Source organism: Chrysemys picta, chromosome 18 (genome assembly GCF_011386835.1).
Source record: "Chrysemys picta bellii isolate R12L10 chromosome 18, ASM1138683v2, whole genome shotgun sequence".
Classification (NCBI taxonomy): domain Eukaryota; kingdom Metazoa; phylum Chordata; order Testudines; family Emydidae; genus Chrysemys; species Chrysemys picta.
In genome coordinates this window covers 12,821,317-12,846,255 of record NC_088808.1, presented here as the reverse complement: position 1 = coordinate 12,846,255, position 24,939 = coordinate 12,821,317, and the positions used below count along the sequence as shown (strand labels likewise).

The 24,939-nt window shown below is 47.5% G+C and overlaps 1 protein-coding gene across 2 annotated transcripts in view; it reads right to left on the bottom strand.

Moving 5' to 3' along the window:
* Positions 1 to 1,385: 1,385 nt before the first annotated feature.
* The window catches only part of EEIG1 (estrogen-induced osteoclastogenesis regulator 1), a 45,562-nt gene continuing 22,008 nt past the window's right edge, over positions 1,386 to 24,939 (bottom strand). For both annotated transcript variants that reach the window (XM_042854176.2, XM_008169266.4), the window contains exons 3-12: positions 20,129 to 20,249; positions 19,752 to 19,781; positions 14,237 to 14,353; positions 13,611 to 13,657; positions 11,218 to 11,372; positions 9,589 to 9,693; positions 9,076 to 9,265; positions 8,752 to 8,873; positions 7,419 to 7,488; positions 1,386 to 6,495 (exon numbers count right to left, since the gene is read on the bottom strand). In XM_042854176.2, the coding sequence (XP_042710110.1) occupies positions 6,450 to 6,495; positions 7,419 to 7,488; positions 8,752 to 8,873; positions 9,076 to 9,265; positions 9,589 to 9,693; positions 11,218 to 11,372; positions 13,611 to 13,657; positions 14,237 to 14,353; positions 19,752 to 19,781; positions 20,129 to 20,249 (1,003 nt within the window). In that variant the 3' untranslated portion in view covers positions 1,386 to 6,449. The remainder of the gene's footprint in view (positions 6,496 to 7,418; positions 7,489 to 8,751; positions 8,874 to 9,075; positions 9,266 to 9,588; positions 9,694 to 11,217; positions 11,373 to 13,610; positions 13,658 to 14,236; positions 14,354 to 19,751; positions 19,782 to 20,128; positions 20,250 to 24,939) is intronic.

The following is a 24,939-nucleotide window of genomic DNA, read 5'->3' as shown; positions in this document are numbered from 1 at the left end:
ACATATTTTAACGTTATATCATCCAATGAGAATGCACCATTCTTTAGAAAATCACTGAAGTACAAATGGAAAAGTTGTTTAGAATCAGTGATTTAAATCAAGGCTTTCCACTTGGTGGTTTAAATCACCTGGATTTAAAATCAGTCCACCCCTGCGAGGAAGAAATAGAAAAGAATGAGCTGTCTTGCATGGCTCACGAGCAGCCAGTTGAAAGTTATTAATAGTGCTGGAAGGAAGCCCACGGGGCAAACGAGGAAGTATATGGGGTGGGATTTAAAAGATTCAGGCATTTGATACAGAGAGAGACTTTTGGGGGGAGGATGAAACAAAACGCAGGATGCCAAGTTTAACCAGCGTGCAGCTCCAAGCAGCTATCTTGGAAAGGGTGCAGGTTGAGTCTCTCTACTACAGCAAAGGTTCTCATCTCCCCCTGGCTGGCACTTCCCTTCCCATGTGCAATCTCACAACCACCCTGTGGTGGCTACAGCCATGAGCTTCATGGAAGGGGAATACTGGGGCCAGGTCTATGCTACAAAGTTTTGCCAGTATAGCTAGGTCTGTCACTCTCCCCTCCCCGCAGCTGACAGATATGCTGGCAAATCCAGAAGAGAGCTTCCGCGGCCCAGCTATTGTCGTCAGGGCGGCGGTGTTACCACATAGCAGAAAAGCTCTGTTGGCACAGGCAGCTTTACACTAGGGGGCTCTGCCCGTATAGCTGCATCACCAAAACCTGGGTCGCGTGTAGACTAGCCTCGCCCTCTGAAGCTGTTTAATAGATTCCTGGCTTCTCCGCAGTTCAAATGAGGGACCAGAACCATGTGTTCAGCCAGATCGCTGCAGATGGCCAACAGATGCTCCACGGACCGGAGTCTGGGAACCTCTGCCTGTCGTCTTTCCTGACGAAAGCAGCAGTCAATGCAGGCGCGCAGGGTGGAGCTGGCCAGCCCAGGATCGAACACTGTTTTTTCCTGGGCTGGGTAATTGCCTCAATGCAGACCAAACTCCCTTTGCGTGTCTTGCTCAGGCACTTAAAGCTACATCTACTTTGCATCTTTCTTGTATTCCTCGAGACTGGGAACCTCCCCACCCTCATTTCAGGTGATCCACTCCGCGTTGGGGCTTGTGCTGTTTGCAACCTTCTTGATTTCCCTTCCTACCCACTTCCAGGAATTAAGTCAAGGGAGGGAGAGTCCTGCTAAATAAGCCCTTCATAGCTTAGCTGCTGTCCCAGAATTCATAGAGGGATTCCAGCAGTGACATGTAGGAGCCCACTGTGCCAGGTACTGCACGTGCACAGCTTCACTTTCATCAGCAAGGAGATTAAGAAACCCCAGGATGCATTGGGGGTGGGGTGGAGTGCCGGAAACAAGCCAAGGATCAATAAGTGAAGTACCAAAAAAACCTTTATTTTCCCCAAAACCATAACAACATTTGACATTATAGTGATTTCCTCTTATATTTGTTATTTCTCTACATTAGGAACCAGATACAGAAAATACAGACACGATCTGCTGAATCAAAGACGGCACAGCATTCCATTAGAAAAGAAACAAAAAACTAGAGGAGCAAGATAAAAAATGGTGAAAAATAGTCATTCCCTCCAGCCCATAAACTTTCCGCGAATCATCATCAAAATAGAGCCGTGGAAGTAGCTTCTTTCTCCACGCACTTCCGCTTTGTGGAAAAAAGTTAGATTTTCTCTTCTTTAGATTTCAAAGTAAAAAAAAAAAAAGTTAAATTCTCTTTCAAGCCATTTTGGAAATTTGCATAGACCCATTCCCTTTCCAAAAATATCTGTAATCTCTCTCTCTATAGCATCTGAATATAAATCGAGTGCGCTTCTCTTCTGACGATCACTGAGCTCAATTCACGTTCAAGAGAATAAAACATGATCTCCCCTTTCCCCCCCACATGAAAAAATATGGGCTTTAACAAACATTTTCTTATGCTCTCAAGGCAAGTAAGAGGATCAGCTGCACTTCCAGCTCAAACCTTCTTCCAAGTTCCTGTGATTTCCCAGGTTTTCTATTCTCACTCCTTCCCAGTGGGTAGGAGCAACAGCTCGATGGAGCTGCGGAGGAGACTGGGTTAGGACTGCAGAGGAGGGCTGATGGAAAATGCAGCTTGGGGGTGGGGACTGGACTTTGCAGGATCAGCCCATTAGGTAGAGGTGGCGGCTTGTAAGAACCACAAACACTCGCTACCGGGCGCAGCGTTTGTGGGAACAGGCCCATAGAGACCAGCCCCTGTCTACAGGACTGAGTCACTGGAGCAGCAACTCCCTCAGCTTGGGATTGGGGGAGAGGAGAGGAGCAATGAATTAGTTAGCAGCTCCTGAGGTAAGGCAGCAAGGGAACAGGGTGGGGAAGGTTTGCTCAGCTCCCTCTCCCCAGGAGGGGAGCCTTTCACCTGGGCACTCTAGTCTCAAGCGTACCTGGAGTGAGGTTTCCCAGAGGGTGGTGAGTGCAGAGTCCAGCTGCACAACCATGAATTTAAAACAACAATGCAATAAAATAAAACCAACCCCTCCTATTACATTTTAATGCAACAACTTTCTTCAGATCTCAGCCCAGTTCGAAACACTCTAAAAACCAAAACAAACATTTAAAAGGGCTAAACTTTCCCTCCAGAGGGTGATGGTGGGGGAGACACTAAGAAACTGGCTGTCCTTAACTCATCAGGACAGCACAAAAACTCCCATTTAAAGTGCCAGTCACAGAGAAACTGGAGGCGTTAGGTCATCCTTTTCCCATTCTCATTCCCACCCAGAGCTGAGCCGAGCCAGTCTCCTTCCCTGACTCATTTGGGGGCTATGCCCAGTCATGACCTTTACGTCTGCCCTTCCCCAGATAATTCTTCAGTTTATAGTTTCTTTAAAAAAAAGTTAGTAAAAAAAAAGATATTAGTCTGAAGACCCCACGCTTTGCGGTGGGTGTCCAAATAGAAAGGTCTTGAAATGTTAATCTGTTGTAATGGGGAGTGTGAAATCCAATCCATTCCATTCCAACTTGGCCCTGGGGGCTGAGGGCGGGGGGCAGGGAATCCAGCTCTGCTCCCCTGGGTCAGCCCAGCTTAACCGTCCTGCTCTCCTGCACCAGAGACCAGGGCCTACACCACAAAATCTTGCCAGAGGGCCCTTTCCTTGCCTAGTTCACTTCTGGATCCCCTGAGAAGAGGACAACTGGGGGAGGAAAAGATACCTCCCTTAGCCCCCCCGGAATAAAATACCAATGAAACAACGACAATACCACAATGCAGTCAAAGAACACCAGCCTGCTGGGTTTATAAAAATTCAATAAACTTCAAGAAAAAAAAAAACTTGGAAACTAACCAGTGGTTTAAGTTTGACAAACTCGCAAAATATTCTTCAGCATCCCAACTAGCAACAAATACCAGCAATGCCATGAGGAAAAAAGTGCTTGCAAGATACAAAGCTTCCAGCCAGGCAGCAGACCTGCTGTCTAGATGATCCCAATGCCTGCTCAGCCTCCCTCTGTGCTCCAAAGCACACATGCAGCACCAGGCTGCGGGACTGCTGGGCAACACTTGGGAGGGAGGATGCGAAGCTGGAATTTGGTGTGGTATGCGGAAAGACAACAACTCCTCCCTCCCGGCCTGGGCCCTGTTTTGAACAATCCAAGATTAGCTGTACTCACTTGTTCCAGAGGACTAGGGCTGCTCTTAGTCAAAACAGGAGGGGTCTGAGCTAAAAAGCTGCTAACAGACCAATGTCTACAAACTCAACAACTGCCGGGGAACAAGACCAAGAGGCACAAAAACTGTCAAGAATTTAAACAGCAGAGCATCGAACTGCTGCAAAGCCAGAGACAGCAATCTACAGAAAGGCCACAGCTCTCCAACGTCTCAGAAGCAGAGGTTAGGGTTGCCTGCCAGCCAGGTGACAGGGAAGGACACAGTTTCTTGAAAGCTAACCTGCTCCTCCTTTTGTCTCCCTCGAAGGAGCTATTTCTCCCTTTGTCCCAAAGGATGGTTTGTGACAGGTCACAGCAAACGGCCCCTCCCAGACCAGTTACCTCTCTTGCCAGCTGGAGCCCAGAACAAAGGCTCTTGGTTCCCAGCCACTGCTGGAGTAACAAGCAAGATGGACACCAGCAGCTAAACAGGCCTGGCTTTGGACTCATTCCTGTGTTACTCGTCTCCTCCCAAATCCTTGGAGTGCTGCTGGAAGGCTGCAGGCATTTAGGAACTGGTTTCCAGGAGTGCTGCATACCCACAGTTCACACACCGCTCCCATTAACTTCAGGGGGCTCCGCACCATAGAGTGCCTGTGCCCATAGGGAAAGCAGTGTGGCGTACTGCTGGAGGGGCACTGTGCCAGCCAACCCAGCCTCTCCGGCAGCAGCTCTGGAGGGAGAGGCAAGTAACTAATTCTCCCCCTTCGCCAAACCTTTGGAATCCTAAACAGTGTAGAGCCAGCCCTACCTAAGCCAGCTCGGCATCTCACCAACCTGCTACCCGGTGCCAACCCGAGCGGAGAGGAGACTATGATTAAAATGTAGACAAGAGCGAAAGGGCCTTGGCGTTGGACAGACTTGGTCCAACCAGGAGCTCTTTCCCACGTTCAACCGGAAGATTTGACGGGCCTAGGCCAAGATTAGTTCATTCTCTCTGAGGGGAAGGTAGGTGGGCAAAAGAAAAAGTGCCCCCAAGATGCTGTCTGCACAGCTACAGGACGCAAGGAGAGGGACTGGTGGGTCTGTGACAAATAGCTAGAGCCAGCCTTGCTACGCTGCTCACAGAATCCTCCCCATCCAAGGCTCCAGTGCTAGTCAGACTAGAAATCCAGGCCCCTTCAGTCTTGCAATCTTCTGTGGAATTGCCTTTCCCAGCAGCTCATCTGCATGCGTTCTAGTTACCCCGGGACACCACCTTTAGTCCTGAAAAAACGCTTGGTCATCATTAAGAATTTGAAAAACAAAAATGATCAATTACAAATTTCTTCTTCCTGCTAAATGGGACAGCGTGTGTGAGAGAACTAGGATGCGTGCGCACGCACATGTGTGTAGCCAGTGACCTGGAGTGTGCTGTTAGTCAAAGTGCATGGCTGCCGAGTGCTACTACAGGACAACAGCAAAAAAGGAACGGGCACCACACAGAAATAGCTTATAGGCTGAAAGCATCTGTACAGAAAGGGCTGCGAACGCAGCCTGCAGCCAACCCAAGGCAGGAGCCTGCATAGATCCTCACTTGTAGTTCAGCTGCCGGGAGAAATCTACAAGTGGGAGTTGAAAAAGGCTCACCTCTTTTCTGCCACATTGCGCCAGGAAAAAGGGCCGTTAATGTTTCAGACAACTGCAGAAACCAAATGAGAAAAAGCTCAATCGTGAAAAGATCATCCAAGAAGACAGTTTTAAGCCTGTCAGACTCAGAGTTCACACCTCAGGAGCGGAGGAGAATGGCTGCTGTAGCTAGTGCAGCAGGAGGGCTCCACTCCAAAGTAGCAGAGATTCAGCCATTTCTTTCTGCATTAATCAAAGCTTCTCCCCAGCATAGGAGGGGACTGACTTGACAATGGCTCCCTTCTCACATGGCACGAAGGGCCAACCAAGAAACAGTTCCCTCACTGGCTCTGGTTGGGAAAGACAACCGTTTAGCCACTCTTGCCATGATGGGAGAGATCATCACAACCAAATCACACCCCCTGTTCTGGGCACATATGGAATTTCTAAAGTGCTCCTGCGAATACCAACCGATGAAAATGGCCTCCCATGCCCAGCAGTGGAAGGCGGTACTGCAGTTAGTCATGCTAACAAGTGATAGCATTTAACCTTTAACATCAAGTTCCATCTCTGTCTGTTCCATTAGTTTTCTGAAATGCACTTTTGGGAAATGTTTCCTAGGAGCAGATGACTGGGGGGTTTGGTTTTTTGGATTCATTGCTCAGTAAAATGTTGCCATCGGAGGTGAAGTTTCCTTGCAATCCACAATGCAGAATCAGTGGAATCAAGTATCCTGCAAGTGGCCAACTCATTGTTTCAACAAGGAGCTGCTCTCCTGGTTTGTCAGTTCTGGTTTTCCCCGTCAGTGGTTTGAAAAGTTCACAGTGGTACAACCCAATGGTTTGCAGATCCAGGAGTGAAGAAATCCCTAGTAAGGAAGCAATGCGTGGAATGAGGGACTGGGGAAGGGGAAGGGGGGGGGAACATCCTCCAGCAAAGAGAAGGCTTCCAGACAGACCCCTTGGATCTGCAGGGAATTCAGGGGTGTTTGGAAGCACTGGGATGAGCGGGGAGTTAATGCCAAGTCAGGAAAAGTGCATGTTCTGGAGTGGTATGGTCTCGGAGGAGTTCTGCAGTGCAAACGTAAGGGGAGGGGTCTGGAGAAATCCCTTCTGGAATGTTGCATGTAGAGAGGTAAAGACTGGCATCCGTGTGGCAGAGGACGGGGTAGGGGGTCTGTTGCCAGCAGGTCTACCCTGTTCTTCACATTTAACGGGTTTCAATCACCACTGGCTCATAAACTCCAGATGAGACCCTGCAGGAGGAGAGGGGGAGAGAACAAGTTCTTGTATTCATACCTTTAGATTAATACAGAAGCATCTATGCAGAGCTCAGAATTCAGGAATTTTTTCCAAACAATAAAAAAAAAAAATATTGAAAATAGCTAAACCAGCCTGCATAACAAAAGCCCGGCAGCCAAATGGCAATCAACATCCCAAAGCTGGAAAGAGAACTGGCTGCAACACACTTTTCCTTCCTGCGAGAGACAGATGAAAGAGGCTAGGCAGAGGACATTTGGAAAGGCTCCCGAGGGGAAGCTGTCTATTGGAGCAGTGAAAGCCTTAGCACTACAGGGCTCTAGTCACAGCTTTGCCACTGACTTGATGTGTGACTTTGCATTAGACACTTCACCCCAAACTCCACTTATCCTGGAGCTTGTAAGGTTTAGTGAATGTAAAAGGCTTTGCGATCCTGTGATGAAAGGTGCTATGGCAGTGCAAAGCATTATGGGAACACTGTATTTAATAGCATCTCTCCTCACAGAGGAAATGAGCTCTGAACGGACACAGGAAAGCAAGCAGCTGAGAATGGAGAATGAATTAGGCTTTGCAGTTTTCCTATAATCCAACAGGGGGCAAAGTTGCCTGCCTTGAACAGGCTTTGAAAGCAGAGAAAGATAGCCCAACCCCGATTGTTCTGTACTTTTACACACCTTCCCTCTGTCCCCATTCTAGCAGCCAAGATCAAATACCCCAGTCAAGCTTCTGCTGAGCTCTGAATACACACAAGCACAGCTGCATCCTGTGACTAAAGGGATCCCAGGAGTATTAATGTGGGAACAAAGCCGTCATGTATCGCACGATCTACTGAGGTGAGGTGAAAGTCTCCTAAGCACAAAGAACGAGCTGACCTATCTTCACAGAGCTCCCGTGTCTACCAACCTTTCAGGAGCCATACCTGTTTCCCAGCTGAATCCCACTCAATGTCGTTGTGCCATCTCTGCTCACAAACAACCTCAGGTTACTGTCTGCGGATAGGAGAAGAGGAAGAAAAAGACAGTAAAATCCACAGTCCTGACAATCCCCAGATGTCCCCTACGGTCCATGTTACACAATGCTCAGCTAGGGCATTTTCATTCCGTTTCTGTGAGCGCAGGTGTGTTTACACTCTTGCTCTGATGATTGTGACGCTTCGTGGAACTCCCTCTCCTCCTTGCTTTAGGAAAATCCCCGGGGCAAACCAGACTTTGGAAGAGTCCGCTTTTAAAACCACATTTTAATGAATACGGTTTTGATGGCTAGGTTGGGTTTTTTTTAAACTTCTAAACCGTGTCATGAATGAAGGAGTTCTTAGTATTATTTTAAGAACTCAAACAAAGAGACAAACATTCCCCGGCAGCATTTGCAGTCTCCTCATTACACCATTATGGAGGTGCCCTGTTCTGTTCGGTCTCGTTTTCCCACAGAGAGTGAAGTGCAAATTCGTTAATGAAGCACGATCACCTGTTTTTAATCATCCAAGCTGACAGAAATGCAAACAGTGAACGGTGTGAGTAATGAACAGCAAATTAGATTAAAGTTTAGAGTTCTAGTAAATCTAAGCTGTGGTTTGTATAATAGGCAAGAAAATTAGTTTAAATGAAATACTTTATTAATTATTATTATTATTAAAAGGAGGACTATTTGAAATTTTCCCTAAACTGACCAATTTTTAAAAACATTGTTTTCAATTCCTTTAAAAAGATTGATAAGGCTTTTTCCCTCCTCTGCACTATTCGTAAGGGTCTTTTGGTCAGGCCCGAGTGCCAGTATGTTTAGACCCCTCCTCCTTCCCCTCTCTTTGCACACACCTACCCTGCTTCCTCTTTAGCTTTGCTGCTCCTGTTACTGGCAAACACCCTCTTGCACAGCGTGGGAAAAAGCGTGCCCAGGAGCTGCCCCCGGAGCTATGCAGGAGGGTGATGCAACTGAGCAGCAAAACTGACTACACATGAAGTGCTGTCAAAAGTAAACCTGGAAAAGAGGACTGTTTCCCTCCAGCCTCACAGCTTCAGTTACTTGTAATAGTAGCAGGTACAAACTGTTTTCAGAAGGAAATGCAGTTTTCACATCAGCGGGGTCCCTTTAAGATATCTGCCACTGAAACTTCCAGCAAGTACTAACAGCAAATTACAGAGGAGTGGGAGGCACCATTGGGTGACGCGGGAGTCGGGATTAGAGAGGTTGATGAGCATCGCTAAGGTTGGAAGAGGAGCAGCAAGTCTCCCCTCTGCGCCTTGTACTAATCTCACCTTCAGTATTGCTGACGTCTGTGAAATCCTGACTCTGCATAATTTTCTCCACTATGTCGTCAGCATCGATCCTAGTATCGTCCACCCACGATGGGTGACTCTCCACTGAATCCTTTTTCCTCCTGGGAGGGGAAAAAAAACAAACAGATTCAGCCCCTCGGGTCACAGGCTGCCAGTGCTGTCTGTGTCCCTTAGCTGTAGCCTCTTCCTTTCCGATTATAGCAACAGCAAATCTGAGGCCATAAAGGTAAAGGACGAGCGAAGGAACCTTTGTTTCTAGGCCTTCCCCCATCCACAAAGCTATCATCTTTATACTGTACCTACCGGGACGATCTATCCAACAGGATGGTTGGTCTTGGGGGGCGAGGTGGCTTGTCTAGTTTGTGGTCCCGCTCTCCCTCAGGACACTCCACTGTCAAACTGAGCCCCCCAGAGGCGCTGCTGCTGGTGGACGTATTCCGGCGGTGGGTCAAATCAGACATACTGGAGGAGCGAGAGTGCTCCGTGCTATAACCTGTGGATAGAGACTCATTACAAACCAAACCTACCATCCCATAGCAACACAGTGCAAATAGCCAAGTCTCCAGTCAGGGCACGGAAGCGTCACTGAGGAGGAGAGGAACCTCAATCCACAAAGGCAGAGAATTACACAGATCAGATCTGCAGTCATCGCAAAACTGGGAGTTCAGAAGGCAGGCTCAGGAGTGGCTCGAGGTCACAGGCGTGGCTGTGAATCACTCGCAAAGGAGGAGAGTGCCAAAGGAAAACAGATTTGGAAATCTGAAGACCTGCGCCTTCCTGGACATGGACACCAAAGTTCAGCAGGTCAACAATTACCGGAGATTTTGGACTGCTGGCTGGCATAACTGGAGTTCCGTGAATGCCCTGAGTGGAATACTTCCTCTGGACTGGACAGATTCTGGTCTGGTTCCTCTGGAACACCTGCCAAACAACAAAGCACTCACATTATCTCTCAGCCAGCTAGTTTGCCACTTCCTGCAGAAAGACTGGATGGGACTGTTGTTGCACTAGGGCCAGGGAAGGGTGCACACTTGTTGCTCTATATTGACTTGCACAGAGCTAGAAGTGGCCAGGGACCATTTATGACAGTAGCTGTGAGAGGCTGTGTCAAAGCAGTCACCCATTCCAGTGGCTGACGGGGCGCCCAACTCTGGAGTTACCAGGGAGCTCCAATCCCTCAAGCCCAGGGAGAGGATGGGTCACGTCTGAAGCTATTTCATAAGTAAAAGATACCGTTGAAAAATATTAAGCCAGCTTGGTGCATGCCATGCGAGAGACCAAGTGCTATTTATAGGCTCTTCACTACTCAGACAGACAGCAGCCAGTGGAAAGCTGCGAAGGCCATAATACAGGACTTTTCAAGTGAAGAGCGACAGAGGGTGGTACAAAAACCTAAAGGGGCAGGATTCTCAAAGCTCCAACAAAGATGCGGGAGGATCCCACCAGGTAGGGAAATGCACTGAGTTTGTGACAGGCTGACAAGAGCGAGGTGGATTGCCAGTTAAGGCTCTGAATCCATCTTTCCCTCATATACGCAGGTACGAGGCAGATGTGGGGCCCGAGTCAGAAATGATGGTAAACCTCAGACTGGAACTCAGCCCAAGGGTGAGGCTGAAGCAGGAGAGACAGATGTACGATATAAAACAAGAAAGGGGAAGTTCTCCTTCCTGTTAGCTGCTTTTCCTACTATAACCCCCACTCTTCTACCCTCATAAGGGTGAGTTTCACCATCACAACATCACCTCTGAATATGGCCTGAAGAGTCGGTGCTACTTCTGAATTTCCAGATTTCACCATCCCCGCCTGCATGTGAAAGGGTTGTAAGGAGCATTTTTGGTCTCCTGGGTAAACATGTAAGCCAGGTTTTAAGGGCTCATTGGGGTGAACTGGTTAGCTCCAGATTTTGGTGCACTATGTATCTGTCACAGTATATTTGCAGCCCATTCACTTTAAAGAGGGCAGCCAGGGGAGGCTGCAATGTCCTTGAAAAATGGAAGTCTAAGAACTCTGCTTCAGCAGCTGGAATGAGACCATTAGACCTCAGACCCTGAAGCACTAAAAGCTGCACAGGGACTTTTCTAAACATCAGCCTGAGCAAACCTAACAGCAGAGGGGTGAAGTGTTAAGTGTCACTGAATACAGGAGGAACCACAGTGATGGGCCCCCAGTCCTTAGAGAGGATTGCAAGAAACACATTAAGTCAGTCCCTGGAATGGCTTCATCTCCTCTGTTAACAGAAATACATGTGCTGCACTTTCATGTTCACTCTGCCCAGCTACATTTAATAGAGAGTCATACAGGTTTCTTAATTAGCAAAGACACTAGGACCGGTGAGGGAGAGCGTGCAATGCAGAGATTCATTAACCTTCCAAGTGCTGGAGTAAGCTGAATGGAATCCTGGAACAACAAAGAGCTGTATCAGTCTTGAGCACAGAGGGCCTGTACCTGGATTGAGAATGGTGGGTCTCGACTTGGCCTGACGCACTGGTCCAATAGTGGCCGAGCTGCTGATGCTACTGGTAGTCCCCTCGCCCTTACAGGTCAACTGCAGGGAGGAGTCCTGTCCTGGGATGGTGACGGATTTGGCTGTGGAAGGAGGCCTGCAATAGCCAAAAGACAGGACGGGACACAAATTATGCAAGCAGAACTGGCAGCTTGAAGAGGTGACTGACAAAGGGGACCATTCCCTTCTTGCTTCCTTGTGGGGAAGGATGGAAGCCTGCAAGGAGTTTTGTAAGCAGGGAATGCAGCAAAACCTTTGCTTTTCTGCTAGTTTTTTTACATTAGAAATGCAGGTCTTTGACTAGTTTAGAAGACTACAGTGGCCAGCGCACTAGCAAAATTACTACATGATAAGTGATTTAAAAAGTCTTTTGTCCTCTCAACTGGTCACTTTAAAAAAAATAATCAGACTATTTTATAGATTTTAAGGCCAGAAGGAACCGTAAAATCCATTCAGTCTGACCTCCGGCATAACGCAGGCCAGAGAATTTCACTCAGTTATCCCTGGATTAAGTCCAATAACTTGTGACTGACTCAAGCGTATCTTCCAAAAAGCATCTTGATTTGAAAAGTTCCAGAGATGGAGAATCCATCACTTCCCTTGATAAGTTTTTTCCAATGGCTAATCACCGTCACTATTAAAAGTGGGGGCCTTATTTCTAATCTGAATTTGGCTTTAACTTCAAGCCACTGGTTCTTGTTATGCCTTTCTGAACTAGCCCTTTAGTATTTGGCATTTTCTCCCTACAAGGTCACTTATACTCTATAAATCAATTCACCTCCTCAATTAGATAAACTAAACAGATTGCACTCCTTTATTCTCTCACTGTAAGGTTTTTGTTTTTTTGATTCTCCCGTGTCCTCTCCAATTTTTCAACACAGGACACCAGAACTGTCGACTAAAATCTAAAATCTTTGGAACCGCCCACCTCCCCCCGCCCCCATCGAAAAAGCATATTTGGGAAAGGGGGTGAACCCTCCTAGTCTAGACACAGCTTATATCAATAGAAAAGTGCTTTTACAGGTACCGCTTATACCAGTTCCCCAAACAAAATAAGCGATACCAGCAAATTTTTGCAAGCATAAATCCAACTACACTAGGGCTTTTGCCCATATAAATATGTTGTTAAAGTCACATCTGTAACGGACATTACTACAGAGGCAAAAGTTTTAAATGTAGACTCCAAGAAGCATGCAGCAGAAGTAAAAAAAAAAAAAAAAGTTATTTTGTCGAACAGTCACCGAGAGATGTACATATAGCTCAGGCAGGACTTTTCAACATTACAGTGCAATACATTTGTTGTGGTTTTGATTCACCGTCTTCATGCACTGTCATGACATCACTATGCAAATACTGCAAAACAATGTTAGGCTCTCATACCACAATTATTTTGTGGCTCTCAGAGACCTTGTTTTCAATAGTGAAATCTCTCTCCAGTGCCTCCAGATTGATTACTACTGCTCACAAAAGGACGGAATGGTACAGCTCATATTGACAACTGGGGTTTGTTGCTAACACTCTCCGATGCCTAGCACCGGGGTAAAGGAGATCTTCAGTTAAGGTGTACAAACAGATCACAGCACAGACCTGGGACCACTTCCCATCACCACCTGCCTTATAAAAAAAGTCCTCCAACAAAACCAGTCAGGGAGGGGGGTGGACAGAAACCAAGACTAAATTCTTGATATTTTTAAGATTAAAAACAAACAGATTAAAAAAAAAATTATGCTTTTCTCTACCACACAGCAGCAAAGAAACCAAAATGGGAGCACACTTTGGCAAGTCCTCCACACGTCTCCTTTCATGGTTCATCTCCCCTGTTCATTTGTAGATGTTACCATTAATCCCTTAATCCAGTCAGAATTTTTTTTAATGTAAGTTGTAGATACTACTAACTGGCAGTTCTAAGAAGTCAAAAAGTGACCTTGTACTTGTATAACACCTTCTATCAGTATATCTAAAAATGCTTTACAAACACCTCTGTAAGCCAAATGTTTTCTCCACTTTACAGATGGGTAAACAAGCACAAAGAAAATAAGCGAACTGCCTGTCACACAGAGTCTTTGGCAGAGCTGGGGATAGAATGCAGGAGTCCAGATTCCCAGTTATAAGCTTTTTTCCTACTGTACTTTTGGGGAAGTTTACTGGTTTATAAAATTGCCTAGGTGATCTATGGATAAGATGCACAGGACCAGGCTTGTATGTCTCTGGGCGCTACCAGGGATCTAGGCCAGCCCAGAGTAGATAGCCCCACCCTTCAGGGAACAGCTGTGTGTCCAAAAACCCAACAAATGCAGCAGGTTCCGTAAGAGTGGAAGACGACCCAGCAACTCACGTTTTGAAGCAGGGGTCCCCAGAGAGCAGAGACATTCCAATGGTCACCTATGGGAGATAGAAACGATACAGGTCATTAGGAACTGCCAATTCCACCCAACTAGTCAGTCATCCATGGGGATATCCACATTGGGTCCTGCGATACTGGGGGAGGGGGAATCTCGGAATTAGGAGTTTGCCCAGTACTTCGGATCAGCTGGACTGCCTTTCCATTCAACACAGAAGTAAGATTGAGGGATACAGTGGAGCATTATTTTAAGCCACTAATATCACTATATCCATGATGCATCAGCACCTCCTGCTCAGAAAGATGCTACAGCAGCTCTAATGGTGGACTCGGGACCTTCTTCCTGCTCATGTTTTATCTGCAGATACAGGATGCTATTGGAATGCTACTGCTTAACTGCATCTCTGTACACATCAGAGTGACTGCTCTCTATGGAAGTGGGAAACGGTTTCTCTCTCTCCAGTCTGGCTTTGGGAAGGTGCTTCTCTGCTAAACATCCCTGCCCACGAGGACGCAAGTGGGAAGGCTGGGAACAAAATTCTGTACTACAAATTCAGGTGGGATTTTTGAAGAATGCACTGAACCGTAGGATCCCTCCCGTGCGGACACTGACTATGCACCTTTAGGATGGAGTTATCCTGCCGGGTGTTCTTGGTATCATATCCTTCCAGCAAGGAGCATCGGACAGTGAATCCAGAGCCAGCAAATTCTGCCAGATTCAGATCAGCAAAACCCAGCTGTGGTCAAGAGAAAACAGGGAAAAAAGCTCAATAGAGAGACAGGGAATCAATCAAACACAGAACAAAGGAAGAGCATGTGTTTGTGGTGTAGGAGGCCGATGCCTCTGCAGACCACTATGCAACTGTGGTTACACGTCAGCATCTATCTCGAGGATGGAAAAGGTCACAATTTTAGGCAAAAATTTCTGAACCTGCAGGAAGCCCCTGTATGGAGGAAGGAAACACAATGGTAGTTCTGGTGAGGACAGTGTTAACCAGCCTGCAGTGGTTGCATAACCAAGGACGTGGAAGGCACTAGGTCAATGATGTGGAAAAAACAGAATCACATACACAAACATAATAAGGCACTCTTTGTACTAGGACATCCCAGAATGCACTGGAGCCTGCAAGCCAAGAGATGAAAGGATATTGTTGTAGATGAAACTGACGCATTGTTTCTGAGAAACAAGAAGGAGACCGTCAGAAAAGCAAGCTAGAAGTCACTGGAATTGTAGATATCCAGTTATAACCTCCTCTTTGGCCATGCAGTAAATCCCAGACACCCTCTGGTATAAGCCCTAGAGCAGGGGTGGGCAAACTTTTTGGCCCGAGGGCCACATCGAGGTTCCGAAACTGTATGGAGGGCTGGGTAGGAAAGGCCGTGCCTCCCCAAACAGCCTGGGCCCCGCCCCCTATCCATCCCCTTCCACTTCCCACTCCCTGACTGCCCCCCACAGAACCCCCAACCCATCCAACCCCCTCTGCTCCTTATCCCCTGACCATCCCCTCCTGGGACCCACCACCCCTAACCGCCCCGACTGCCCCCCTGGAATTCCACCCCCATCCAACCCCTCCTGCCCCAGCCCCCCGGGACTCCGCTTATCCAACCCCCCCACCCCGTTCCCCGGCCCCTGACCGCCCCTCCCCCCTGAACCTCTGCCCCATCCAACTGCCCCCTGCTCCCTGGTCCCTGACTTCACCCCCGGGACTCCCCACCACTTATCCAACCTCCTGGACCCCTTACTATGCCGCTCAGAGCAGCGTGTCTGGCAGCCGTGCCACCCAGCCGGAGCTAGACATGTTGCCACTCTGCTCGGCAGGAGCTCGCCACTCCGCCACCCAGAGCGCTGGCTTGGCTGCTTGGGAGGGGGGACCGCAGGGGAGGGGCCAGGGGCTAGCCTCCCTGGCCGGGAGTTCAAGGGCCAGGCAGGACTGTCCTGCGGGCTGTAGTTTGCCCACCTCTGCCCTAGAGCTTAGCCATTGTGATGGGATGCACCTGGAACCTCGTTTCCTCACACCCCTAGTGGTTAGCCAGCCAACAGAAAGTTTGATAGACAGGAAGGAAAAGGAATGTTTTAGGAGATTTTTAATTATGGTCTCTCTAAATCTTAGTTCTTTTAATAAACTAGAGAAGAAAAGGACACAGGTGAGTGAGAATGCAAAACAAGTGCAGATAGGAAGGAAAGCAAAATCAGATACACGGTACAAGTGTGTTGATAGGAGAACATACAAGAACCTGAATCAAAAAGCAGCAGTTATGTTACTCTGCACTCCTGGTCCTTTGAAGATTTATTATGAACACAGTCTAGGTGAGGGAGTCAAAGAAGCCAACAGGACAGTTCATGTTCTCTGCACTTTCGGGTGGTAAGTTTTCTCCTTGACACATTCAGCCCAATCAATCAGACCCAGCTGCGGTCTCTGCCCTTTCCCTGCATTTGAGCAAGTTACACAGTCCCACAGTGAGGAGAGAAAAGCTTGGCACTCTTCGATGGGTAGGCCCCACTCTCTCACAGGGAACGCAGGAGAAGTTGTTACAACATACACTGCAATACAGGTCTGGGGTAGCTGATGTTCCCTTAGGAAGGAGCACAGACCTGAATTACAAAGAAAGCTATCTAGCAGCATTCATGGTAACATTTTCTGATCTTGTGGGTTTTTTCTGGAACTGAAAACAGTTGAGTAAGGGTCAGTTTAGAATTCCCTTGTTTTTAAATCTGACTCTTACCTCTTGGCAAGCAGAAACTCCACCCTCCCATGCTGGCCAGCAGCTCGACACGTGAAAGGGACAATGCTATTCCTTCTGCTGTTTGAATCACAAGGATGACTCAAGTTCATCAGTATTTTTTCCCCTGAATTTTTTAACCGCTGTTCCATTTGCAACCCAGGACAGGGCAGCAAAATTCAGGTATGCCCTACTAGAATGTCTTGGACCAGTGAATTATGGGCCCGGGTCAGCACCATGCCAATGGCGTTTGGGGTTTCATCCAGTCACTCTTGGAAGCTGACAGGTGATTATAGAGTGCCACTGTAAATCAGTTCATGACAACTGTATGAATTTTGTATTTGGAACAGAGGAAGCCAAGTTCTAAACAGCTGGGATGTGCCTGCATAAGAATGACTAAGGGACCAGAAGGGAGACTGGGACTTAACTGATGGTCAAGAGATTAAAGAGAAGGCAAGAGGACCGTGAAACACTTCCTTTCTCCCCACCACCGCCTCCAAAGGGACTGCAGGGACAGGGTGAAAAGAGACTGTAGGGTAAAGTGTATTCTCCCAGTACTCTCACTACACTAGGCTACGAATCAACACCCAGCCGAACAGGCAGTAGCTCCAGGAACGAGAGAACAACAAGGCTCCAATGCTAAGTAGCTCCAAGACCGAAGGCCTTGTGTTTGCTAACACATGGTTAGCCCCTACCACCACCTCCTAGCTAATACGCGATACAATCTTAGGGTGGACAAGGCTGGTGTAGTTTTGACAGGTGTCAGTAGGTTGGAGTAAACTTCAGGCTCCTTGCTGGTCAAAGTAAACACTAGTGGGGACCATAAGGTTGAGGGGAGCAGCTAGCAGGATTGTTTAAAAGACTGCTGTACCCCAGAATGGGGGATTTGGGCTCACAGGCATGACAACACCAATAGGATACCATTACACAGCACCCTCCCCCAGGGATGGACCAACTGCAAACCCCTACCATCCAATGCACAGATACAAACCCCTGGATCCCCTCCCGCAGAAGACAGGTGACTGGCCCCCATGGACTGCAGAGGTATAAACTGATGCAAAGCTTTACACAGCATACTGGGGCCAGGAATTTTTTTCCAGGAAGCAGACTCCCAGTGCAGGGAGGTGTCTGCTGGAAGGCAGAAGCTGCAGGAGGAAGGATCCCTTAATGAAAGGATGTTCTCAGCTGTAACCTTTCAGAGCAGTTTCCCTCATTTTTCCAGCCAGCTGACGGCATTTCCATCCGGTTCAGGGACAACAGGAGGGGAAAAATAATAATAATAAAAAAAAAGTTTCCACTTCAACAGCACATCCTGCTGGCCCAGATCCATAACACCTCCGGTCCCCACACCCTCCCACAGCAACTTTAATATGAAGTCCAAAGGTCTAGGGAAACCCAATTTCTGTCCTCTGCACAAAGCCACTTGGAAGCATCAGCAAGTGAGTCTCAGTACCTCATAGCCACTTTGGCAGCATAACTGGGGGGAATGTTGGCAAGGGCCCAGCGTCCTCATTAGCAGCGGGAGAGACCCTGCGATATCTTTGTTGCTATCTCCTCACAGCTCAAAGAGATTTCGTTCCACTGAGCAAAGTTACGAGTTTGTAAAGAGATGAAAAGCCCTGAAATTTCAGAAGGATACACATCTGCACGCAACCCGCTGACGCACAGAACACGTACACACACACTCCTTCTAGCGCACCTCACAAGACCACTGCTTATCTTTGGGTAGGTTTTCACTGCAGAGTTAGCTTGGGTGATTGGCATGTGGGTTAGCCTAGCCCAGTGGGAGCAGTCACAGTGCAAAGCTCTAGCAGAGGTACTGTGTTCAGTGGTGCTGCACTCACCTGTGTGTTGCGAGGACTTCTGGGGGCAGAGCCTATGGTTCTTGTGTGTTGTAGTAAGGTGCTCTACGATTTCCCCAGTAAATTGGGGGGAGGACTTGTTTGTCCTTCTGGGAAGGCTTTGGAGGGTTATCAACACGTGAGTGGCTTACCTTACGCCCTCACTGCAAAGTGGGCAGGTTATCAGCCCAAATAAAAGCAGCACTTGGGCTTTAGCTTATGTCCTAAGGTGGGCCAGATACCCCAGAGTTAAAGCACCACCAAACTCAGATCAGAGGGGTGTCTGTGTGCATCTGTGCGTGCATTTTGGCAGGGGGGCAGTTAGGGCAATACCCAAGTAAAAGCCTGGGGTAACTCTGCAGTGACATCCCCTCTGAGGCTCTTCCAACCCAACACCTCCAAGTGGTAGGGAAAAATTCAGGACATAGATTCAAGAGGGAACAGGCATGTATGTACTCAGTTAACTAGGTGTTGCATGCATGTCCCTCCCTCCAGCTGCATGGCTCTCTTGCTGGGTAAGCAGCTCTATAGAATGGAAGAACAGCTTTTTTAAAAATGTGAAGTTAGTGAGTGAGAAACAGATGGTCAGCCCTGGAGATTGAGGTCATAGTTAGCCACAGAACAGGAACAGAGTGGGCAGCAACAGCTTCCTCCACCCACAGACCTCAATCCACATGTAAGGGTGAGAGCCTTGTTGAGCCTCCAAAGCGGATTCCATCCTTGGTCTCAGACCCTGCCAATAAAGATGCCAACTGGAGCAAACGGTGATGGGGCTTTATGGAACAAGAACACCTGCCCACTGGGCACAAATACTTTGGCACATAGGCCAAAGACCAGCCTTCCCATGCAAGCAGCTGGCTTTGGGCCCCGTGCAGATTCGCAACTCTTAAACCAGCCCAATCTCTCCTTCCTGCAGCAGGACCCAGTCTGAAGAGGGAAGAGACTCTCAGCCCCTTGCCTCTATTGCAGTGCATGAGGTTTCATGCCTGCTATGCCTCATAGAAGGAGAAAAGGAATGAGTTCCCCAATAAAACCCTTCTGTTGATCAATCTGTTCGTCCCTTCCAAGCCTATAGTGCTCTCCATGAACATGCCTTGTTGCGCCAAGAGCGCCAGACTGCAGTTCTAAGGGTCAGCTCACACACCTAACTGCTGTCCAAGCTGGTTACTGCATTCTGGGGAACGCAGGGTAACAGTCTACATTCTCTGTGTGCGTGTTCATTAGGGATGACCCCGAGTGCTGGAGTTTCACATCGGTCTCAGAACTTCCCCACCGTTTAAGGATGTGCGCGTCAGTGGTTTTGGATCAGTCCCATCTCTAGAATTCACATGTACAATGGGATCTGGATTCTGCCCCAGCAAGTCACAGTCCTGCCGTTTTAGGGGAAATAAATTAGTTCCATCCCCAACTACAAGTAATGGCTCTTTCCTCAGACTGCTTTACACAAACACAGCCCTACTTCCTGAGAAATTCCACCGCTGGCTATTTGTCAGAGCGCGGCTGGGCCAGAGGCACTGAGTGAACCCAGGACAGCCCCGCGTTCTACTCCTTTTGCACGCTCTTTTGCTCTTACCTTGGAGTAGGTTTTTCCGCCCTTCAGTTCCTATAATGTGAAACAAGAAGAAAAACAGGAAAAGGAGCCATCAGTTTTACTGTGGGAACAAAGGGAAACTCATCATACTGTCAGTGCTGGAATAGGCCTCCAGGATTTCACCCCTCCGTGGCACCCAGGGTACCACCTCCCTCATCTCCCCTTCAAACAACATTGCAGGAGGATGGGGTGTGGATGTGGGAGGGAAGGGCGCTGACTATTTCCATTCAACTAGCCCAAGCATAAAGCTTCTAATTACCATTCAATATCCGTGCATCCTCTCACACATCCAAGACAAGGCAGCCCCGGAGCTTTACCAATACATCCAGCTGCGTCAGAGGTGGAGGCTGGGTACTCACCTTACGCACAGACACTCGGCAGATGCAGGGATCCAGGAGGCCGGTGGCAGGATTGGCACTCATTTTACACACGAAGGTGAATTTCTTCTTCCAGCGGACACAGTTCTCCTGCACTTCCTCTCTATGGGGGGGGAAAAAAGAGGAAAAAAAAAAATATCAAGAAGCCTGAAAGGAAGTTACAAAGCAGATCAAGCCAATCCCAGCTGCCTGGTCTGCAAAGCTCTATTTGCATGACATTTCAATCGTCAGCCAGAAATCATCACATACAGTTCTGGTTATTTAGGTGCCAAAGACAATTCCCCTGACCAGCAGACAGGGTCCAATCCAAATTTCACACTAGACTACACATCTCCTCTACACTGAGCTTTAAACAGAATTTGGGGACAGTGTTTAAGCATTTCCAGCTAGACCTGTTTAGTTGGTTGGTTGTCCATTGTGGATGGGGCTAAACTCTGTTAGAAGTAAGTTGAAGAACTGGTTTCTAGCCCATCCTGCACAGCTCTGGACTCAAATTTAGCCACATGCCTTACAAGGCAAGCACACTGCCTACACAGGGCTCTCTGCTCTCGGGCTGGGTTGCAGTCAACACAGCAGCCTTAGAGCAGCGATTCTCAGCCAGGGGTACGGATACCCCTGGGGGTACACAGAGGTCTTCCAAGGGGGACATCAACTCATCTAGATACTTGCCTAGTTTTACAACAAGCTACATAAAAAGCACTAGCGAAGTCAGTACGAACTAAAATTTCATAACAATGACTTGTTTATACTGCTCTATATACCATACACTGAAAGAGAAATACAATATTTATATTCCAATTGATTTATTTTATAATTATATGGTAAAAATAACAAAGCAAGCAATTTTTCAGTAATAGTGTGGCTGTGAGACACTTGTATTTCTAGGTCTGATTTTGTAAGCAAGTGGTTTCACCTAAGTGAGGTGAAACTTGGGGGTACGCAAGACAAATCAGATTCCTGAAAGGGGTCCATTAATCTGGAAAGGTTGAGAGCCACTTAGAGGACAGAGGCACTGCAAGTGGGAGACCACCATATGCACAGAAAGCAGGGAAACAACAGACTGGGACCAGGCTAGCTAAAGATCTTGTGCTCCTGGTTTGCACTGCAGCTGCAACAGAGGCTGGCCCCGTCCAAGAGAAAGATGGTGCTGGGGAGTGGAGAACCTATGCCCGGAAGAGTCTGGGAATGGGGGAAAGCAGCCATCCAAGCCCCCTACCTAATCCAAGTACTGCAAGGCAAACTAAAAGGTGTTTAAATTGAGTTACTGTAGCCTGAACCACAGAAAAATGGAAGGGAGAGAAATGGAGGCAACAAGAGAATTGCCTCTGTTTTAACTTACAAGGACTTCAGATCAAGATTCCTGCCTCTGCAAGGCCCTGAAAGGAAGCAAGGGAGGGAAAGGGGACATTTGAAACAAATCCTCTTTTTCGGGGGCGGTGCGCGTCAGCACGGGGGACGGGTTTGAATACCTGTGAAGAGAGGGCGCCCGGGGCTACGCACGATGCACACATTACCAACAGTCCCTCTGCACACCGGCCTGATCTATTTCCAGCTCAGGCCTCCGCCTTGAGCCAATTAACTTCTCAGGGTATTTGGGGTGGGGGGCAATGAATCTTTGACAAGGGATTTTGCCATTTGTAGCTATTAGTTGGCAATCTTAATATAGGGATTATCCCCTCCCTCTCCTAGCACAGCGCAAAAGAGAAAGGACTGAGGGCACCAGGTATACTCTGTACTTTAGTTATTAAAAGCAATCCTGATCCCCAACCATAGCACCCAGGCATAATACACGATAATGAGATCAGAGGTGTGAGGAAGAAATACCTTCAACACCAGCCTGAAAACCTCCCCAATACTGTTTCTATCTCGGGATTGCCTGACCCACACTTCAAGGTGAAGTCAACAAGCCTCTCATTCGTGCGGTTTGTATAAACTGGTTAGGGTGACTCCAGCAGGGAGCTAGAATAGGGTGGTTACTACTAGCTCAAAAATACTGAATCCTCCCTTATCTGCCCACAAAGGGGGCTGCATCATTCCCTTTTACAGATGGGAAAACAGGCAGGCTGGTGATTTTCTCAAAGTCACAGAGGGATCCTAGTGTCTTATGCAAGTTTAGATCTCAGGAGTTCCTGGCTCCTACTCCTGTGTTCAAACCACTGCTCCAGGCCTCGGGACCAAAAGTGGTACTTCTCTCGGAGGAGACTGCATGTTTTTCTCACAATAAAGCCTCCTCAGCACCAGCCAAGTTGAAAGAACTACTGTTTTTTTTAAAAAAAGGGACAGGAGGGAAGAACACGTCAAAGAACTCAGATGTATGTGATGCCGTAAACCTGATCTGATGGCAGGTGGCACTCGTGCTGAGAGCTCAGCAAGGAAAATTCTCTGGACATGGGATCAGAAAGGAGTCCAGGTAGGCCAAAAATACATATAAAAATGTCATAGGTGCTTCACAGATCCAAGGCAGGCATTTGGGATTGGCAGAAGCCCTGCAAACATCAAGCCAAGGAGACGTCCATGTTCAAAGAAGTGAATGAAAGGCTATGACACAACTTGGGGAATTAAGATACAGAGCAAAGGAAGGGAATCCTGTCTGCCTCAGAAGAGTCACATACCGAACTGGCACAGAAGAGAATCTGAGAAAAATGTTGTACATAATCACCTCACACTTCATCCAAGGAAGTCAAAGTGCTTTAAACATTAATCCTTGTGCCCCGCTGTTAAGTAGGTGGGCATTTTCCCATTTTACGGATGGGCAAATTAAGCATCCTTGCATTCAAATACAAGTGCTTTATGGATTGCATGCAGAGCAATCACTTCACTTCCAATGCTGGCAGGTTAGAAAGTCCTTAAAAATCATTAGACAGGAGACAGTAAGGGGAACAGTGAATGGTGAAAGCCGACTTCTTCTAGGAAAAAAGAATAGTTTTAAACAGCTCAGATAGGCTGGTGTTTGATGAAGTGGCAGACCTTGTCTGGCCATCTGCTGGCATCAAGTTATCATTGGGCAGATAATTACAGGGAGCATGTTTTAAAGGTGGCCTTGAATGAAGCCCAGAGTTTCATATTTAGCTCTGGGACACTCCCAGCTGTACAATTAGAAAATATCACACACAAAAACCAATGAGATGGCAGAAGTGTGGCCAGGAGATGAGGCGGGAGATGTCTCTCTCAACCCTAATCACACAGTCATGCAAACTTAAGAGCCTAAAACAGATGCGTCCAATTTTAAACCTTACTCTATACTTGAGGAGCCAGAAATAGATCAGACCAACGCCTGGACATAGGTGCAGACTCACCACTGGGTCTTCAGAGGTTTTATATTAGTAACTGTCTATTGCAGTCTGCTTTGTTCTGCATCCCCAGAAACCTGAGCCCTTGCCAGCTAAGCTCTGACCCTAAACAGAGTACGTTTTATTAAAAAAAATGTATATACTTAGCCTGGGAAGAGTAATTATACCATTCTCACAATGGAAACCAAACCAAGCCCATAGAGTAAGTGCCAGTTCTTTGCAGAATGTGTGGAGGGCCCGAGTCTAACGAAAGGGCTTCTTTAGGGACTTCAAATTCCCAACTTGTCCATTTAACATATCCCTGACTCCCTGGATAGTCAATAGGATGGACCTCTGCATCCTTTCAGCCAGTGGTCTACCCCATCTAGAGCCATAGCGCAATGTGACAAAGGGGTGCCATAATGCACTAGAGCGCTCCGTGGTTGGAAGGCTATACAGGGACATCCCACCAGCAAGTCAGAATATACAAGTGGGCAAGGTGATCATGAGACCCCAAAGGTTCTCTTTGGGCCAGGCCTTGTACAGATTTTGCCTAACTAGGGGCTTAGAGCTGGAAGGTGGAAAGCGTTTCAGATTCAGCAGTACAGATAGTTACCAAGCACGATTTACTTGCACATCTGCCAAGCACAGAACAGCACTATTCTAGCAAGCCACAAAACCAACCATGACTGTAAGATGGCTAAAAAGGACATTCAGAAAATACTGTCAGAAAAGGCCGTGCGTGGAATAAATGCTGTCTTTGAATCAATGAAGTCTCTTGTCCTGCATATGAGTAACAGCTAACCAGAAAAATACCTAAACTCCCAAACAGACCATAGACAGACTCTGGTCTCTTCAAAGTGTGCCCAGCCACACATCCCAACATGCACACCCAAAGAAGAAGAATTTTCACCCTGTCAGACCTTTGATTATTAAAGAAAAATTGAGTTTCACATTGACTTGAGTCCTGAAGGAGAAAGTACATTGCTAGTGAAAATAGTTGTCTCCTTTGATTTTCCACAATTATTATTCTGCGATCTTTTGGGGAAGTATAATACTGTTCTTTTCCTTGCACAAACACTTAAGAAAAGGATAGCTTTCTTATGACAGACATTTCAATAGTGCAACAAGTTTTGCATTAAATTGCTAGACGCTTTACACTCAAAAGCAGAAATGGCAGAAAACCAACTAGCACACTGTTAAGTTAGATACTGTGTGCCAATCTTTCCCCTATGAGCAGGGTTCCTTACTTAGCTCTCTCACCTTTCAAATTTAGGAGCAGAGCTTTATTATTCGTGATGCTCATAGTCATTAGCGTCCTCTTGCAATGGCTCCCAGTTTGAAACCCTTTCTAAGATGTGGATCTGTGTCAGCTCCTCTGAGCAGCACTAATCCGCCTGCATGCCCACAGCAGATGGCACTCTGTGCCCTGTTTACTGGTTCACCACTTCATTCAGTGATAGCACTGCAAATATTACCTTCCAGTGCCAAGTCAGATCAAGCTAGTGACACTGTTTTAAAGAG